Source organism: Mobula hypostoma, chromosome 16 (assembly GCF_963921235.1).
Source record: "Mobula hypostoma chromosome 16, sMobHyp1.1, whole genome shotgun sequence".
NCBI lineage: Eukaryota > Metazoa > Chordata > Chondrichthyes > Myliobatiformes > Myliobatidae > Mobula > Mobula hypostoma.
In genome coordinates this window covers 55,903,929-55,919,309 of record NC_086112.1, presented here as the reverse complement: position 1 = coordinate 55,919,309, position 15,381 = coordinate 55,903,929, and the positions used below count along the sequence as shown (strand labels likewise).

Here is a 15,381-nt window from a genome sequence, read left to right as displayed (position 1 = left end):
AGTTGTTATATATATTTATTATTGTTATTTATAGTTTTTTAAATTATGTATTGAAATATACTGCTGCTGTAAAACAACAAATTTCACACAACACGTCAGAGATATTAAACCCGATTCTGATTATAGTGAAAATATAATCAGTGATTTTAAAAAAATCTTATTTTTCCATAGGATTCATTACTAACAAGCTTCTATTGAAGTTTCCTAATTATGACCATCAACTAGAACCACTATGGCCATCCACATCAACCTTGTCTAAATTCATAAAATTAAAAAAACTCTTCCATTACCTCCAAGTTCCCTTTCCTTAAAGAAATTCTGCAATCTACAAACTCAATTGCTACAAGGCTTCATCTGTGGTACATTCCTTCTAAAGCTTTATCTTAGCATGAATTTATCACAATTAATTCTTTATCACAAGCAGAACAATCAAAGATTGATTTTGTCTTCTGAAATTTCAACCATAAATGATGATGACATTGAAGATAAAAGGACTTTGGAAATATAGATAAAAAATCAAGAAATCCAAATAATTAGTAAAGCCATTTAAAAAACCAAAAGATATTTTAGCATGCTTTTTATTTCTGATGTACAGACTAAACTAATATTTCTTCTTTAATCCAGTAAACTCAGCCAGCATTTGACAAAAATTACAAAGTGCTTATTAAGTGTTCAACATTTATGGAATCTGTAATCAAAACCTTCCCAAGGTATTTGTACCACTATTCATATTAGCAAGGTTTTAACGGCTAATTTTTCAGACCAGCTACGATGAAATATTATACTTGGAGATGTACAGAATTTGTGCTTTATTCACAAGATACAGCCATAAAAGAGATTGCTGTTACCGCAGAGTGAGAAAATACAAATTTTAGTATTAACAGTTGACCTCACCTGTACTCTCGTTCTTGAAGAATTTCAACAGGATCCAGCCCTTGTGGTTTCTGGATGGGTGTTATACGGTTTTGCTTCTGATGAAGTTGGATAGTTGGTGAAGGCTGGACAACAGATTGTTGTGGCAATGATGCCCCAGGGCCAGACGGAGTTGTCTGCACAGCTGGTGCAGGAGAAGGTCTTCCACAAGTAGCTTGAGTAGGTATTTTTTGAGAAGCATTTGGAATTCCCATTTCATTAACTTGACCTATAATTTTTCCACGAAGACAAATGAAAAATAGGGTTTATTACTTTGCGCTATTTCATTATCATAGTGCAAAGTATAAAATCTATAAATATCAGATTTATATTCAAATTTCTCAGTGAGAGATTAAAACAATGCATCAATTGGCTCTTATGCAGAAGAAGGAAAGTAATGGGGGTGGGGGAGTTTGCACAGCGAGTGTATCAAAGTTATATATGTCATTTAGCATCACAGTATTGGAAATCTGTAGTAGTCAATAGACCAAACATTCAAATCCTTTAACTTAGGATAGCATAAATGTAAAAAGAATGTCTTAATGCACAGGAAGAGTTTAAATTCAACACACCCAAAATGTTAGAACTCAGGTGGTCAGGCAGCACCTATAGAAGTGAATAACCAGTCGACATTTTAGACCAAGACACCTCATCAGGACCAAGAGTTTAGTTTTTTAGTTGAAATTTATAATGCGTGATAATTTGTTTTTATAAATTTAGCAATTTCATTGGACCAGTGAACACTAATGGACTAAGTTAATGGCAAGGTCAATTGTGAAGGTTAGTAGTGGGTAGAAAGAGGAAAGGAAAACAAAAGGAAGGAGTCACCACAATAAAACTTGTGCATTCCAGTTTGTACAGTCCCTCCTGGTTAGTAAAATTCACTTAATGAATATTCACTACAACCAAGGCCAGAACACATTTCGAGATCATCTTTCAAACACAGCTCATGAAAACTAGAAACATTAAACATTTTTGGTTTGACTTAACGAGAAACACTCTGGCATATGAGCAAGGTATATAAAATGGGGGAGAAAGCTCTCAAGCAATGGTCAATTGATGAACAAAAAATTTCAAAACAAGAAAGATTGGATTTCATTTACTACATCTTTCCTGGGAAAAGACTGTTCACTTTAATCAATTTTTATCTTACTATATCCATGACAACTGGTTCCTGCAAAATAAGTTTAATGTACTTTTTTTTTCCCATAAAAGGCTTCTTTAGGAACTATAGACCTGCAATCAAGTCATACCAAAGTATATATTCTTATAAAGTTTGAACGTCTCATTATTTTCTAAAGAAATTATGTCAATCTAATCACTAATGTCAAAATCATCTTCAAACAAAAACATGCAACTATTAAGACTTAGTTAACTGTGCCATCTGTAAATATTTAAATTTCACTTTGATTCAGTTATGGAACAGCTGTTCTTCCACCACAAAATCAGTTCATCACCATATACTATAGTTCCTTAAATGCAGTTGTACAATCAGAAATGAGACAAACAGAAGTAAATGGCTGATTTTTTTATACTGAAGCTGTCAACATACCAAGATGGTCTTACAACCAATAGCACAGAAAGTATTAAATCATTAATTTGATGGTTATTTACCTTCTGTCCAGGGCTTATGAACATTAGGCATATGTCCTGGCATCATTTGTGAGGGTCCAACAGCCTGACCAGCCATTGAATGCATGCCTATACCTAAAAGTTAGGAAAATTTAACATCCCTTATCAAATCAAACCAAATGACCAAAAGCTACATTTTAAAATACAATTTATGAAAACAAAACATAATCAAAGACTGGCAAACAACTAATGTGCAAAAGATAAATATGCAAATTTTTAAAAAATGTAACACTGTGACCATCAGCTGTAGAATGCTTGAAAGTATGTAGATTGTGAAATCAGTTCAGAGTTGAAATAAGTAAAGTTATCCCCATTTGTTCAGTAGCCTGATTGTTGTAGGGTAATAATTATTTCTGAACCTGGTGGTGTGGGACACAAGGCTCCTTTACCCCTTCCAGCTGTCATAGCAAGAAGGAAGCATGGACTGGATGATAGGGGTCCTTGATGGATGCTGCTTTCTGGCAGCACTCTTTGTAAATATGCCCAATGGTGGGGAGGAGTTTACTCCCCACCATGGACTGGGTTGCATCTACCACTTTCCATGCCTGGGCATTAGTGTTTCCATACCAGATCGTGATGCAACCAATCAGGATACTCTCCACTGTACATCTACAGAAGTTTGTCAAAGTTTTAGATGACAAAGTTTTAGTTGAATCTACACAAACTTCTAAGAAAGAAGGGGCACTATTGTGCCTTCTTTGTGATGGCACTTGTGCTGAACCCAGGACAGATACTCTGAAATGATAACGTCAAGAAATTTAAAGTTACTGACCCTTCAACCTCCAGTTCCCCAAATGAGGTGTGGCTCATGAACTTCCAGCTTCTTCCTCCTATAGTCAATAATTAGCTCTTTGGCTTTGCTAATGTTGAGTGAGAGGTGGTTGTTGTGACCACATTAACCAGGTTTTCAATCTCCTTCCTATATGCAATTTGTCTCCATCTTTGATTTAGCTAACAGTTGCGTTGTCACTAAACTTAAATATGACACAACTTAAGTATTAACTATACAATAAAAAGTATAAAGTGAGGAGTGCTAAGCACACAGCTTTGTGGTGCAACTGTGCTGATGGCGATTGTGGTGGAGATCATGTTGCCGATTCATACTGACTGGCGTCTGCAAGTGAGGAAATAAAGGATCCAGCTGCACAAGAAAATATCAAAGCCTAGATATTGGAACTCAGTGATCAGTTTCGAGGGGATGAGCTATCGTCAATACACCCTGATACATGCATCTTCATTGTCTAGCCGTTCAAAAATTGAGTAAAGAGCCAATAACCTTGCATCTGCTGTTGAACTGTTATTATGATAAGCAAATTGGAGCAGATCCAGTTCCCTCCTTAGGCAGGAGTTGATATGCCTCATGACCAACCTCCCAAAGCACTTCACCACTGTGGATGTAAGCGCTACTGGACAATAGTCGTTGAGGCAAGTTACCACCTTCTTTTTGGGCACCGGTATTGTCTGCTTGAAACAGACAAGCACCTCAGACATCTGAAACACGAGGTTGAAAATGCCTGTAAACACTCCACCCAGTTGATTAGCACAGGTCTTCAGTACTCGGTCAGGTATGGTGTCTAGGCCAGGTGCTTTCCGTGGGTTCATCCTCCTTAAGGATGCTCTCACGTTGACTTGAGAGACTGAATTCACACAGGGTTATCAGGGGCTGTGGGGGTTTATGAAGATGCCTCCACGTTTCTGTTGGTCAAAGTGAGCAGAAAAGACATTGAGCTCATCTGTTGTCATTTATGTTACTTGGTTTTGCTTTGTAAGAGGTGATGGTATTCGAGCCCTGTCACAGCTGTCAATCATCCTTCTGTGATTCAAGTTTGATCTGTGACTGCCACATGGCATACAAGATGGTTTTCTAGAGTTCATACCTGTAATTCTTGTACCTTTTTGGATTGCAGGTCCTGAATTCACCAATCTAGCCCCCAGCAGATTACTGAACTCTTGGTTCATTCAATGCTTCTGGCTAAGAAGATTGAATGATTTTGTGGGGCCACACTTGTCCACAAGTGTCTTTATAAGAACTATGACAACCAATGCTCTTCTGCCTCCTGTGACCACCTCCTTGTTTGTTGTCCTTACCTCTGGTGCTTTGCTCTTTAGTTTCAGCCAGGAAGACAACAATCCGATGATTAGGTTTCCCAAAATGCAGTTGCGGGATAGAATAGTATGCACTCTTGTTGGTAGGTTAACAGTTGTCAAGTGTCTTGGTACCTCTACTGCTGCATGCGATGTGATGATGGTAACTGGGCAAATTTCCTCAAACTAGCCTGATTGAAGTCCCAGGCATAGATGTGAAAAGTGGCAGGGTAGGTCATTTTTGTTTATTAATCATGGCTCTCAATACACGGCGTGCTTGCTTGATATCTACCTTTGGCGGTATGTAAACTTGCAGTTAGAATCGCAGCAGAGAACTCTCTTGGTAAGTAGGATGTTTGGCACTATAATCATTAGATGCTCCAGGTCAGTAGAACAAGATTGAGAGAAGACCGCTCAATGAATTTATCATGAAGCAGTTGCCACTTCTTTTACCCTTTCCTGATGTTGCCACCTGGCCCATCTGGTGAGTTGAAAACCCCTCGGGCTGCAGTGCTATATAAAGAGTGTGAGGGGTAAGCTACGCCTTATTGAAAGCATAGCAATCTCTCATTTCCATCCAATAAAGCAATCTTGCTGAGATAGTCCTCTCTCTTGTTCTCCAGTGACTGTACATTGGCCAGGAGGGTGTCAGGTACCGATGGTCATTTTGCCTGTTGTTTCAGTCTGGCTTCAAGTCCACTCCATCATGCTCACTTTGTATGGCGTTCATAAGTCTGCTTCCAGGTTCCACCCTGCATTACTGAGAGTCAAGTTTCTTAGAGTTCTTCAGAAGATCATAAAATCACTAATGCATTTAGACAGTTCAAAAACCTGTTTCTTAAAGTGAAATTACAATCTGCAGATTCCAACAACAGCAGTTCAGAAGATGTATAGCTTTGTCTTCAGTTCAGAGGATGTACACTCTGGCCACTTCATTAGGTGCCTCCTATACCTAGTAAGTCGCCACTAAGTTTATGTCTGCGGTCCATCCACTTCAAGATTTGACATGCTGTGTATTCAGAGATGCTCTTCTGCACATCATTGTTGTAACATGTATTCAAGTTATTGGCACCTTCTGTCAGTTTAAGCCAGGCTGGCCATTCTCCTCTGAGCTGTCTCATCAACAAGGTGTTTTCGCTTAAAGAACAGCTGCTCACTCAATGTGCTTTGTTTTTTGCACCAGTCTCTGTAAACTCCAGAAACTATTCTGTGTGAAATTCCCAGGATATCAGTCGTTTCTGAGATACTCAAACCAACCATTCCATGGTCAAGCAACATACATCAAAGTTGCTGGTGAACGCAGCAGGCCAAGCAGCATCTATAGGAAGAGGCGCAGTCGACGTTTCAGGCCGAGACCCTTCGTCAGGACTAACGTTAGTCCTGACGAAGGGTCTCAGCCTGAAACGTCGACTGCGCCTCTTCCTATAGATGCTGCTTGGCCTGCTGCGTTCACCAGCAACTTTGATGTACGTTGCTTGAATTTCCAGCATCTGCAGAATTCCTGTTGTTTGCATTCCATGGTCAAAGTCATTTGATCACATTTCTTCCTATTTTGATGCTTGGTTTCAATAATTGAAACTCCTGACCATGTCTGCATGCTTTTATGCATTTGAGCTGCTGTCACATGATTGGCTGATTAGATAGCTGCATTAATAAGTAGGTGTACCTAATAAAGTGGCCACTGTGTATATCTAATAGTTTTGTGAGCTGCCTGCAAAATATTGCCAATGCCATCTTATATAATGACAGATAAGGAAAAGTATGCATGTGCAGGACCGTACTGCATAGAGCAGGACATTATTAAACAGGTACTAGGGATAGTTAATTGAGAACAGCTGCTTTTGGGCAGGTACACATCTGAGATGTGGACTGCTTACAGGAAGAGTATGTTCTGGTAAGAAAGAAGGATAAGGATGGCATGGTGAGGGAATCCTGGATGTCAAAAGAGGTGATGAATTTAGTCAAGAAGTAAAAGGAAGCATATTTAAAATTCAGGAAGTGAAAATCTAGGAAAAAATCAACAGGAGAATTAGGAGATCCTGGAGGGGCCATGAAAAGTCCTTCCCAAGTAGGATTAAAAATAGTCCCAAGGCATTCTATACATATAGTACATCAAGAGCAAGAGGGTAAGTAGGGAAAGGATAGGACCCCGATATTGAAGGAACCTTGGGCTTGGAAGCAGAAGATGTGACAAGGTCCTAAATGGGTACTTTGTGTATTTACCAAATAGAGGATGTAGAAGCTAATGAGATCAACGTATAGAGCGCTATATGCTAGGGCATTTTTCAGATAACAAAAAAAGTAGCATTGGGTCTCATAAAGAACATTGAAGATACATTGTCAAGGCCCAAGTTGTTGGCAGGCAAGTTCCTGGAGAACTGGTGAGTTGCTAATCTTGTTCTGTTATTCAAGAAAGGAAATAGGGATAATCCTGAAAACCATAGACCAGTGAGTCTCACATCAGTGGGAGGGAAGTTATCAGAAAGGATTCTTAGAGATAGGATTTACAAGTGTAACCCTCAGGTTCGGCTAGCGGCTTAATCTGGGGGAAGACAGCCTCTGGCCCGGCCAAACTTGAGAAATCTTGTTTGGATGGATGTAGTGTGACAGTTCCCCTGTTAAAAATCAGTACCATGAAATAACGAACAGTATGCAATATGCAATTGAACAATTGAGCTTTATAATTCTTAATTTGATTATAGGTTTAGTAAAGAAACAAAACAAAAGGGCCCATTCTCATGACAGTCTAATGCGCAACAGTGGAGCTCACGGTTCCTTCCATTCATTCCCCAACAACCTCCTCCAAGCTTCGCCGACCCTCGGACCCCTCGTTCCAAGTCCGCTCCGCCCAGTGGTCTACCAACTCTCTCCACTTGCGTCTTCTCGCTTCACCTCTTGCCGACAAAAGACCACGAATACCTTCTCTCAGACCCCCCCCCCAAAAATAACAACATGCCTCTCAGTGGATGGCACACATTCCAAAGTCCCCATTATCGCTAGTCATAACCCAAACATTGCTGCTACAGAGAAACTATTACATTAGCAGTGAAACCTTACAGCGCGTTACACAAGCATTTAGAAAATCATGGCCTAATTAGAGACAGTCTACACAGCTTATTGTAGGACAAGTCATCTTTTACTAACTTGATTGAGATTTTGATTGAGGTGTTGGAAGCTAGAGCTCTGGATGTTGTCTACATGGATTTAAGAAAGGTAGCTGGCAAGGTCCCTCGTGGTAGGCTCAGGCAGAAAAGTGTACTTCGGCCATTTGAATTTAGAATCAGCTTGCCCGAAGTGTTATCTGATCCCATTGTCTTAATGTGTTTTGTACTGCATGACATGATCCAAAATAATATACATGCAGGATGTGACAGATGCTCTACTTGCTTTACACCTATGACTGTGTGGCCAAGTACAGCTCTAACACCACGTACAAGTTTGCTGATGACACCACTGGTGTGGGGTAGGGGGGGGAATGAATCAAGATACAGGACCGAGATTGAAAACTTAACTAAGTGGTGACATAACTTCTCAATATCAGTAAGACCAAGAAGCTGATTGTAGACTTCAGGAGAGGGAAGCCAGAGGTCCAGGATCAGAGGATCAAAGGTGGAGAGGGTCAGTAACTTTAAATTCCTGGGTGTCACCATCTCAGAAAACCTGTCCTGGACTCGTCATATAAATATAATTATGAAGAAAGCTTGACAGCACCTCTTTTTCCTCAAGAGTCTGTGGAAATTTGGCAAGTCATCAGAAACCTTGGCAAACCTATAGGGGTGTGCTGCATTATGGCCTGGTATGAGAACACCAAAGCCTTTGAGTGGGAAATCTTACAAAAGGTAGTGGATTCAGCCCAGTATATCACAGGTAAAACCCTCTCAACCATTGCATTGGGTACATCTACATGAAACATTGTCACTGGAAATCAGCATCCATTATTAAAAATCCTCACCACCCAGGTCATGCTATTTTTTTTATTGCTGCCATCAGGTAGAAAGTACAAGTGCCTCAGGATCTGCACCACCACATTCATGAACAGTTACTACCCCTCAACCATCAGGCTCTTAAACCAGAGGGAATAACTACACTCATTTAAGGACTCTTATCTTGTAATTCATGCTCGTGAATATTGCTATTTGTTTGTATGTGCATTTACACAGTTTGTCGTCCACTGATCCTGTTTACAGTACTGTTCTATAGATTTGCGAAGTAAGTCCGCAGAAAATGAATCTCGGGATTGTATTTTGTGACATACATGTACTCTAATAAAATTTTACTTTGACTTCAAAAAAATGATCCCAATTCCAAGATCCACATAATACAACACCACAAAAACCCAACTGTTGAAGGCTTCAAGGACCATGCTTAGCTTTTTCCTGTGAAACAGTTTGTTATCAACTGAGGAATCCAAATATACAAGATCCAGCCCATTTCGCAAAACCAGATCATTCTGGACTGGGCCTCTACCCAAAATCACCACCTGCAATAACCTAACCAGAAATGCAGGACCAGCCAAATTGACAATCCGTACAAGAGCATTAACAATAAGACCAAGGAACTTAGCAAGGTGCAACTTGGTCTCAAGCAGTCCCACCCTGGAAGACAATTTTGATCGTGCAGCCAATGATCTTTCAACAGGTATCTGATAATCAGAGATTTAAAAGAGCTCAAATAATGTTGAAAATTAGCACACAATAGAAAATTTAAAATATTAAGGTAAAAATCTACTACTCATGTGAAGTCTGGTTTTATACCTGTCATAGCTTCATACAGATAATTTCAGATCAATATCTACCTGTAGTTCTGACTTCCACTTTTCAACAGACAAGCAAAGAAGCCAGAAATAAATTGACCCACAAGGAGAAATCAGCAACTTATCCAACCCCATGTTTTAAATTATTCAAATTTTACTCCATATTATTTTCTGTAAGAAAAGTGTCCTTTGAATTTGTGCTTGACTGAATAAATGGGAATAGTTACTGCATAAAAGATAGTTAAAGTTAAAGTCTGTCCCAAGCCTTGTGGCCCATCAGGCTGGTGCTTATGCCGGTTTCTGTGGCGTGAAGCGACTGAGAGTACGAGACTCCTCCCCTGGATAGGACGCCAGTCTATCGCGAGGTTAACTTCCAGCATTTGCCGGTACCCATTTTCAGCTGGGTGGATTGGAGCAGTGTGTGGTTAAGTGCCTTGCTCAAAGACACAACACGCTGCCTTGGCCAAGACTCGAACCCACGACTTCAGATCGTGAACCCAACACCCTAACCACTTGGCCACGCGCCACACTCAAAAGATAGCCAGTTATCAAATTATAAAATATTTGAATCTCTTAATTATTGGCACAAGATTGCAACTGCTTATTTGCACTTGCCTCTGTTCAGAATTCATAATCAATTTTACTGCCAGAATGCTGAAACAAACCAACTCAAAATTGCTTTTGCCCCGAGTAATGAGAAAATGCATTTTGAATCAGTATTTTTTTTCCCCACATGGAAACAAAACTAAATTGCATACTTACTTGGTGGTCTGTTGTAGGCAATAGGTGCTACTTGTTGTTGCATGCTGGGTAGTGACCGCTTCCCTTGAACAGCAAGCTGCAGGTTATCTGGGAGAGGTTGTCCTCTGGCTAGCATTTTATAAGCCAGGATTTGAGCCCTTAATTGGTGAAGCTGAATTGGATTAAAAGGTGAAGGACCTCTGCTTTGCTGACCCATAACCTGAGGATCCCCTTGCAATATAGATGTGGCCTGGGATGGTGGAATCTGAGGAGGAGTGGGACCACCTGCTGACATTGGACTCGGAATATGCTCCGGTGCACTCATAGGAGATGGATGAGGAGACATGTAGCCTGCAGAGACAAAGTACATCCATAATCAAATTCCAAACACGACAATGGATTCAAAATAATTGCACTTAGATCATTCAAATAATTCTGTGAAATTATAAAACACTGTAATAACAGTTTACATATTTATACAGTTCTACCAAAAGAATAGATTAGCTATTACAGGTGGGCCCTAGGCAAGAGAAAGTACAATTTTGTGTTTTCATAAAAGGGAATATTCAGGAAACAATTCTGCAAGTTTTGCTAAGGGGATTGTAGAGGACAGTGTAAAGCAGATATGCTGCTCTCTCTTTTGCATATTTTCTTTCAAGATGGCAACCAATTTATACTTGTAATTTTTGGTTATTAATACATTACTATGTCTGGGGTACCTTCTCCCTCAACTGTTCCTATCCATTTTCTTCTAATTCTTCACAATAAACAACTGTTTGTTATTACTAATTGATATTGAGATATTGAGGGGAGAAGATGGCGGTGCGATGCAGCACATGCAGCCGCTCCGAAATGATATCGGTATTTGTTAAGTAGGTACCGTGCACAGTCCTGATTTGATGGAGATAGACGTGAGAAGCACAGAGGAACATCTGGAGAAACTTCTGAAATGCCTGCTTCGCTGCCGCTGCTACTGTGCGATCGAGAATCTCTGGAGGGGAAGGCCCCAAATCCTCAGCCTTGCCTATTGCCTGTTGCCGGGGCCGGGGTCGAAGCGCTTGGCAGAGATGGTGCTCGGTGGTCGGAGGCTCGAAGTTTTCGGATGGACTCAAGAGACGGCTATGGTCGGGTGCTTCCAGGGTGCTGCATGAGCAAGTTTGTGGCGCTGGAGGTTCATGGCAGGGAGAGTTTCTCCCTTCTACCGTCTGCATGAGATGATGGGACTTTCCAGAGACTTCGAGACCTTTTTTTTTTACCATGCGCATGGTCTGTTCTTTATTAAATTATGGCACTGTTGTAACTATATGTTATAATTATGTGGTTTTTGTCAGTTTTTTAGGCTTGGTTTGTCTTGTGTTTCTGTGATATCATACTGGAGGAACATTGTATCATTTCTTAATGTATGCAAAACTAAATGACAGTAAAAGAGGACTGCGTGTCCTCATAACCTAATCTAATCTAATATTTATAACTCCAGGACTCAAGTGGCAGAGACTTCCTCCAATGACCAGGCAAATTAAAACCTGAGATGTGAGAATTGGAAAGAATAAGAAATTGAAGGGAGCGAGTAACAACTGGAGTTGTTGTTAAAGGATGAACAGAGAACATGCAGTGTTTGGATTACCTCTGGGCTGAATGGCTGAGCAGAGTAAATTAGCAACACACAAGTCTTTTGTCTTCTAACCAACCATTTGTTACTATGATTTAAGGCATCAGGTTTAAATCTAGCTGGCATGGACAATGAGAGCAGAGATAATTCTTTACATCAGTGAATCTGCATTGGTGATTTTGAAAAGATATAGAAAGCAAGGATGATAAGACAGTTAAATTTGTGCAGCAAAGGTTTTCTTTTGTGAATAAGTTAATTGCAGGGGAACCAACTTGGAATACGTGAATGTGGAATTATTGTGACTATGACACAACATTTGTGATATTGAAGATAACTTGGCAGCTTTCAACTCAGTTTACAATTGCAGATGATCAAACAGCACAATGTACAGAACAAAAAAAAACTTCTCAAATTCCCAAAAGATCAACACTGACTCCAATGGAGCCAGAAGTTAACCTGTTAATCAAGCAAAAGCTGAATGAACCGTATCTTGATATGGATGTTAAATTAAAGCTGCAATTCTTAAAGAGCTCTTGGAAAGCGCTAGGTTCTGATACAGCTGGGGGAATGGGTATTAATGTTTTTTCCTCCCCTCTCCCTCCCTCCCCCATCAACTGCTCAGAATGCAGGAATGGCCAACAAAGCCAGCATTTAGTGTTCATCTCTAATTGTTCCTCAAATAGCGGTGTGCCTCTTTCATGAATCCCATGAATACCTATGGTCCTTTTACTGGCAGTTTTCCATCCCAATGGTGCTGCTGAAAGTGAATATCTGATTTAGAAGCAGTGATAAAGATGGAATGACAATATACTTTTGAGTATGGCGTGCAACTTGATATGGAACTTGCAGATGGTAGCATTCCATTTCTGTTTCTTCCCTCTCCCTGATGATAAAGGTTGCAGATATGGAGGTGTTGTCACAGTAGATGATATACACTATTGCTACAACACACAAATGATGGAGGCAGTGATCACACATCATAATGTATAGAGTACCAAACAAGCAAGTTATTATGTTCTGAGATGTCAAGGTACGTTTGTAGTTGAACATGCTTGGGCATAAAGTACTACCTGAATAATTCCTGCAGTGATGTCCTGGGACTGGAATAACTTCTTTCCAACATCAAAAACACTACCCTTTAAAACTGTGTGGTATGTATGTGCCCATAAACTTTTAGAATTCACCACTTTTGTTTCAGCCATGGCTGGTTTTGTTTTGCATAGCTGGTTCCGCAGCGCAAAACACAACAACCAAGTGTTATCTGATCCCATGCTTTGCTATTTCCAGTGCTCACCTATTTCTTGATACAGGGAATAAACCTAATTTGCTCAAGACGTAACTTTTGTAAAGGCAGAGATCCAAGGAAGAAGCTGAGATGGATCCCGGAACTAAGTCTTCAGCCTTGTGATTGGCACTCAAGCTGGACCACACCACTACTGAGTTAACGAAAACAAACCCTTCAGCCTAATTCATCCATGCCAACCCTGTTGCTTATCTGAGCTAATCACATTTGCCTCTACTTGGCTCATATCCCCCTAAACCTTTCCTATCCATTGTTGCAATTGTACCAGCTTCTCAATTCCTTTAGCAGCCCTTTCCACATACCCCACCACCCTCATGCCCCTTTTACAATTTTCCCGTAACATCTTAAGTCTATGCCTGCTAGTTTTAGATTTATCTATTCTGGAAAGAAAGACAGTCATTCACCCTATTATTGCATCTAGATCTTCCTTTCTTCCTCTTAGCAGCTTTATTGTCAGTTACATGTGACCAGATTCCCATCTGCCAGTACTGGGATCACTGTTTGTCTCGGACTTCTTGTTTCTTAGCTGTTTAGCACGCATCTAGTCCTGGATTGCAGCTTCACTAGATTGACAACTCATATTCAGATAAATGTGATGTTGGTCCCAACATGCTAATTACAAAAATAGAATGAAGGATATTATAGGGCCCCAAAGTTAAGAGTGTAAAGGAGTAAATTTCTACTGCTGCTGTTGGGCCAATGTTTCATGGGTTCCCACTTTTAAACTGCTATTTAACTCAGTGGCATGAAGTTCGAGGAATGAAGACAAGATTTTGCCTCCATATAGACTGTACAGTGGCATTTCTACCAACTGTCAAATGCAGATATATCAAGATAAGTGGAGTTACAAGGATCAGTTGAAAGTTTTTCCCCCTTCTTATTGGTTCACTCACTACCTGTCACAGAAGGTTTGTCAGTTGTGTCTTTCAGGACTTGACTAGCTAAGTCAGTTGTGGTAATACCGAGGAACTCTTGATGGTGGCCTTTGAAGTTCCTACACTCAGAATATAAATCAGAGCCCTTGTTACCCTGTCATTCTTTCAGGTATTTTTTCAACATGGTGGTGCATTGATTCATCAGATGAGTGTGGATCTTGGATAGCAATTAAAAAGTAGGCTTCCTAACCCATACATGACCAAATACCATTAGACTTCATGGAGGCTGATAACAATGTTTATGATTCCGAGCTCAACACCCACTCACTTTTATACTATCATACCACTACTTGCGGTGACTCTTCTGTTTGTGGTCAGGATGTATCTATATTTTGTGATTGAAAAGTACAGCACATTGCTGTCAAGGTACAACTCTGTAAGCAGTACATCAAGCGCTTGTTTGGTCCGTGGGACAACTCGCAAATTAAAAGCCAGTCCTTGGGTATATTGAGGATAACTTTACTAGGCCTTTTCAGGCATTCACTTTACTGCGGATGAGAATTCACACAGGCCGCAACAGGTATGCACAGCAGATTTCTACCCTTGACAGACATTAATGAAGTGTAGTTTTGAGCTCACCATTATCAACATCATTTCTTCTTTTAAATTCCCGATTACTTACATATATGAATTTTAACTTGTTTTTGGTTTGATAATCTGGGCCTCTGAATAACTGGTCCAATAATGACTATGACATAGTTGCCCACCATACACATGCAAACTTTTTGAATAACTAATCATCCTTTTTAAGTATTCCTCTGTAGACTATTTTTAGTTGCTGCACACTGATTGCGCCCATTTTTTTAAATTTACACTGCTAATTTTTATGCTATCATACCTTCAGTAATGGAGCAGCAGCAGCATGGAGGGAAAAGGGTAAAGAGAAAAATAAAACCATTAAATACTTAAAAATCATCTTATCTAGAAATAACACATGAGGCTAGAACTAAAATGTAAACACATTTAAAAGCAAGGCAGTTCCAACGCTGACAACTCATCAGAATATGATTACAACTACATGTTAATAGCACAACAAAAACAAATCTCCCATGGCCTGTCTTACCATATTGACAGATATATTGCTAAAATGATTCTTTAAAAAAAAAGGGGGGGGCACATTTATAACAACAACGTAGATCCCTTCTAAGATCATGGCTGATCTGTACTTCGGCCTCGAGACTACAAATCTAAAGTCCAAAACTCTCTCTTTTTGTATGAAAATAATCATGCAACCAGCATCTGCTCAGTCCCATTCCACTGCATTAAAAAAATGTAAGGCTATTAAGTTTGCTTTTAAAAGGCAATGAAATACAAGAAAGAGGTTTTATTTGAAGGTCAATTTCAGTCACTGAGAGCGAAAAGGACAGAAAAATATATTCAAGATTATGGGTGATCAGATTCAGTAATTCAA

General features: G+C 39.8%; 1 protein-coding gene across 4 annotated transcripts in view; it reads right to left on the bottom strand.

The window, feature by feature from the left end:
* Window positions 1-15,381, bottom strand: part of smarca2 (SWI/SNF related, matrix associated, actin dependent regulator of chromatin, subfamily a, member 2) — a 130,514-nt gene that overhangs the window by 87,426 nt on the left and 27,707 nt on the right. For all 4 annotated transcript variants that reach the window (XM_063068972.1, XM_063068975.1, XM_063068974.1 and 1 more), the window contains exons 4-6: window positions 10,145-10,474; window positions 2,527-2,619; window positions 895-1,141 (exon numbers count right to left, since the gene is read on the bottom strand). In XM_063068972.1, the coding sequence (XP_062925042.1) occupies window positions 895-1,141; window positions 2,527-2,619; window positions 10,145-10,474 (670 nt within the window). The remainder of the gene's footprint in view (window positions 1-894; window positions 1,142-2,526; window positions 2,620-10,144; window positions 10,475-15,381) is intronic.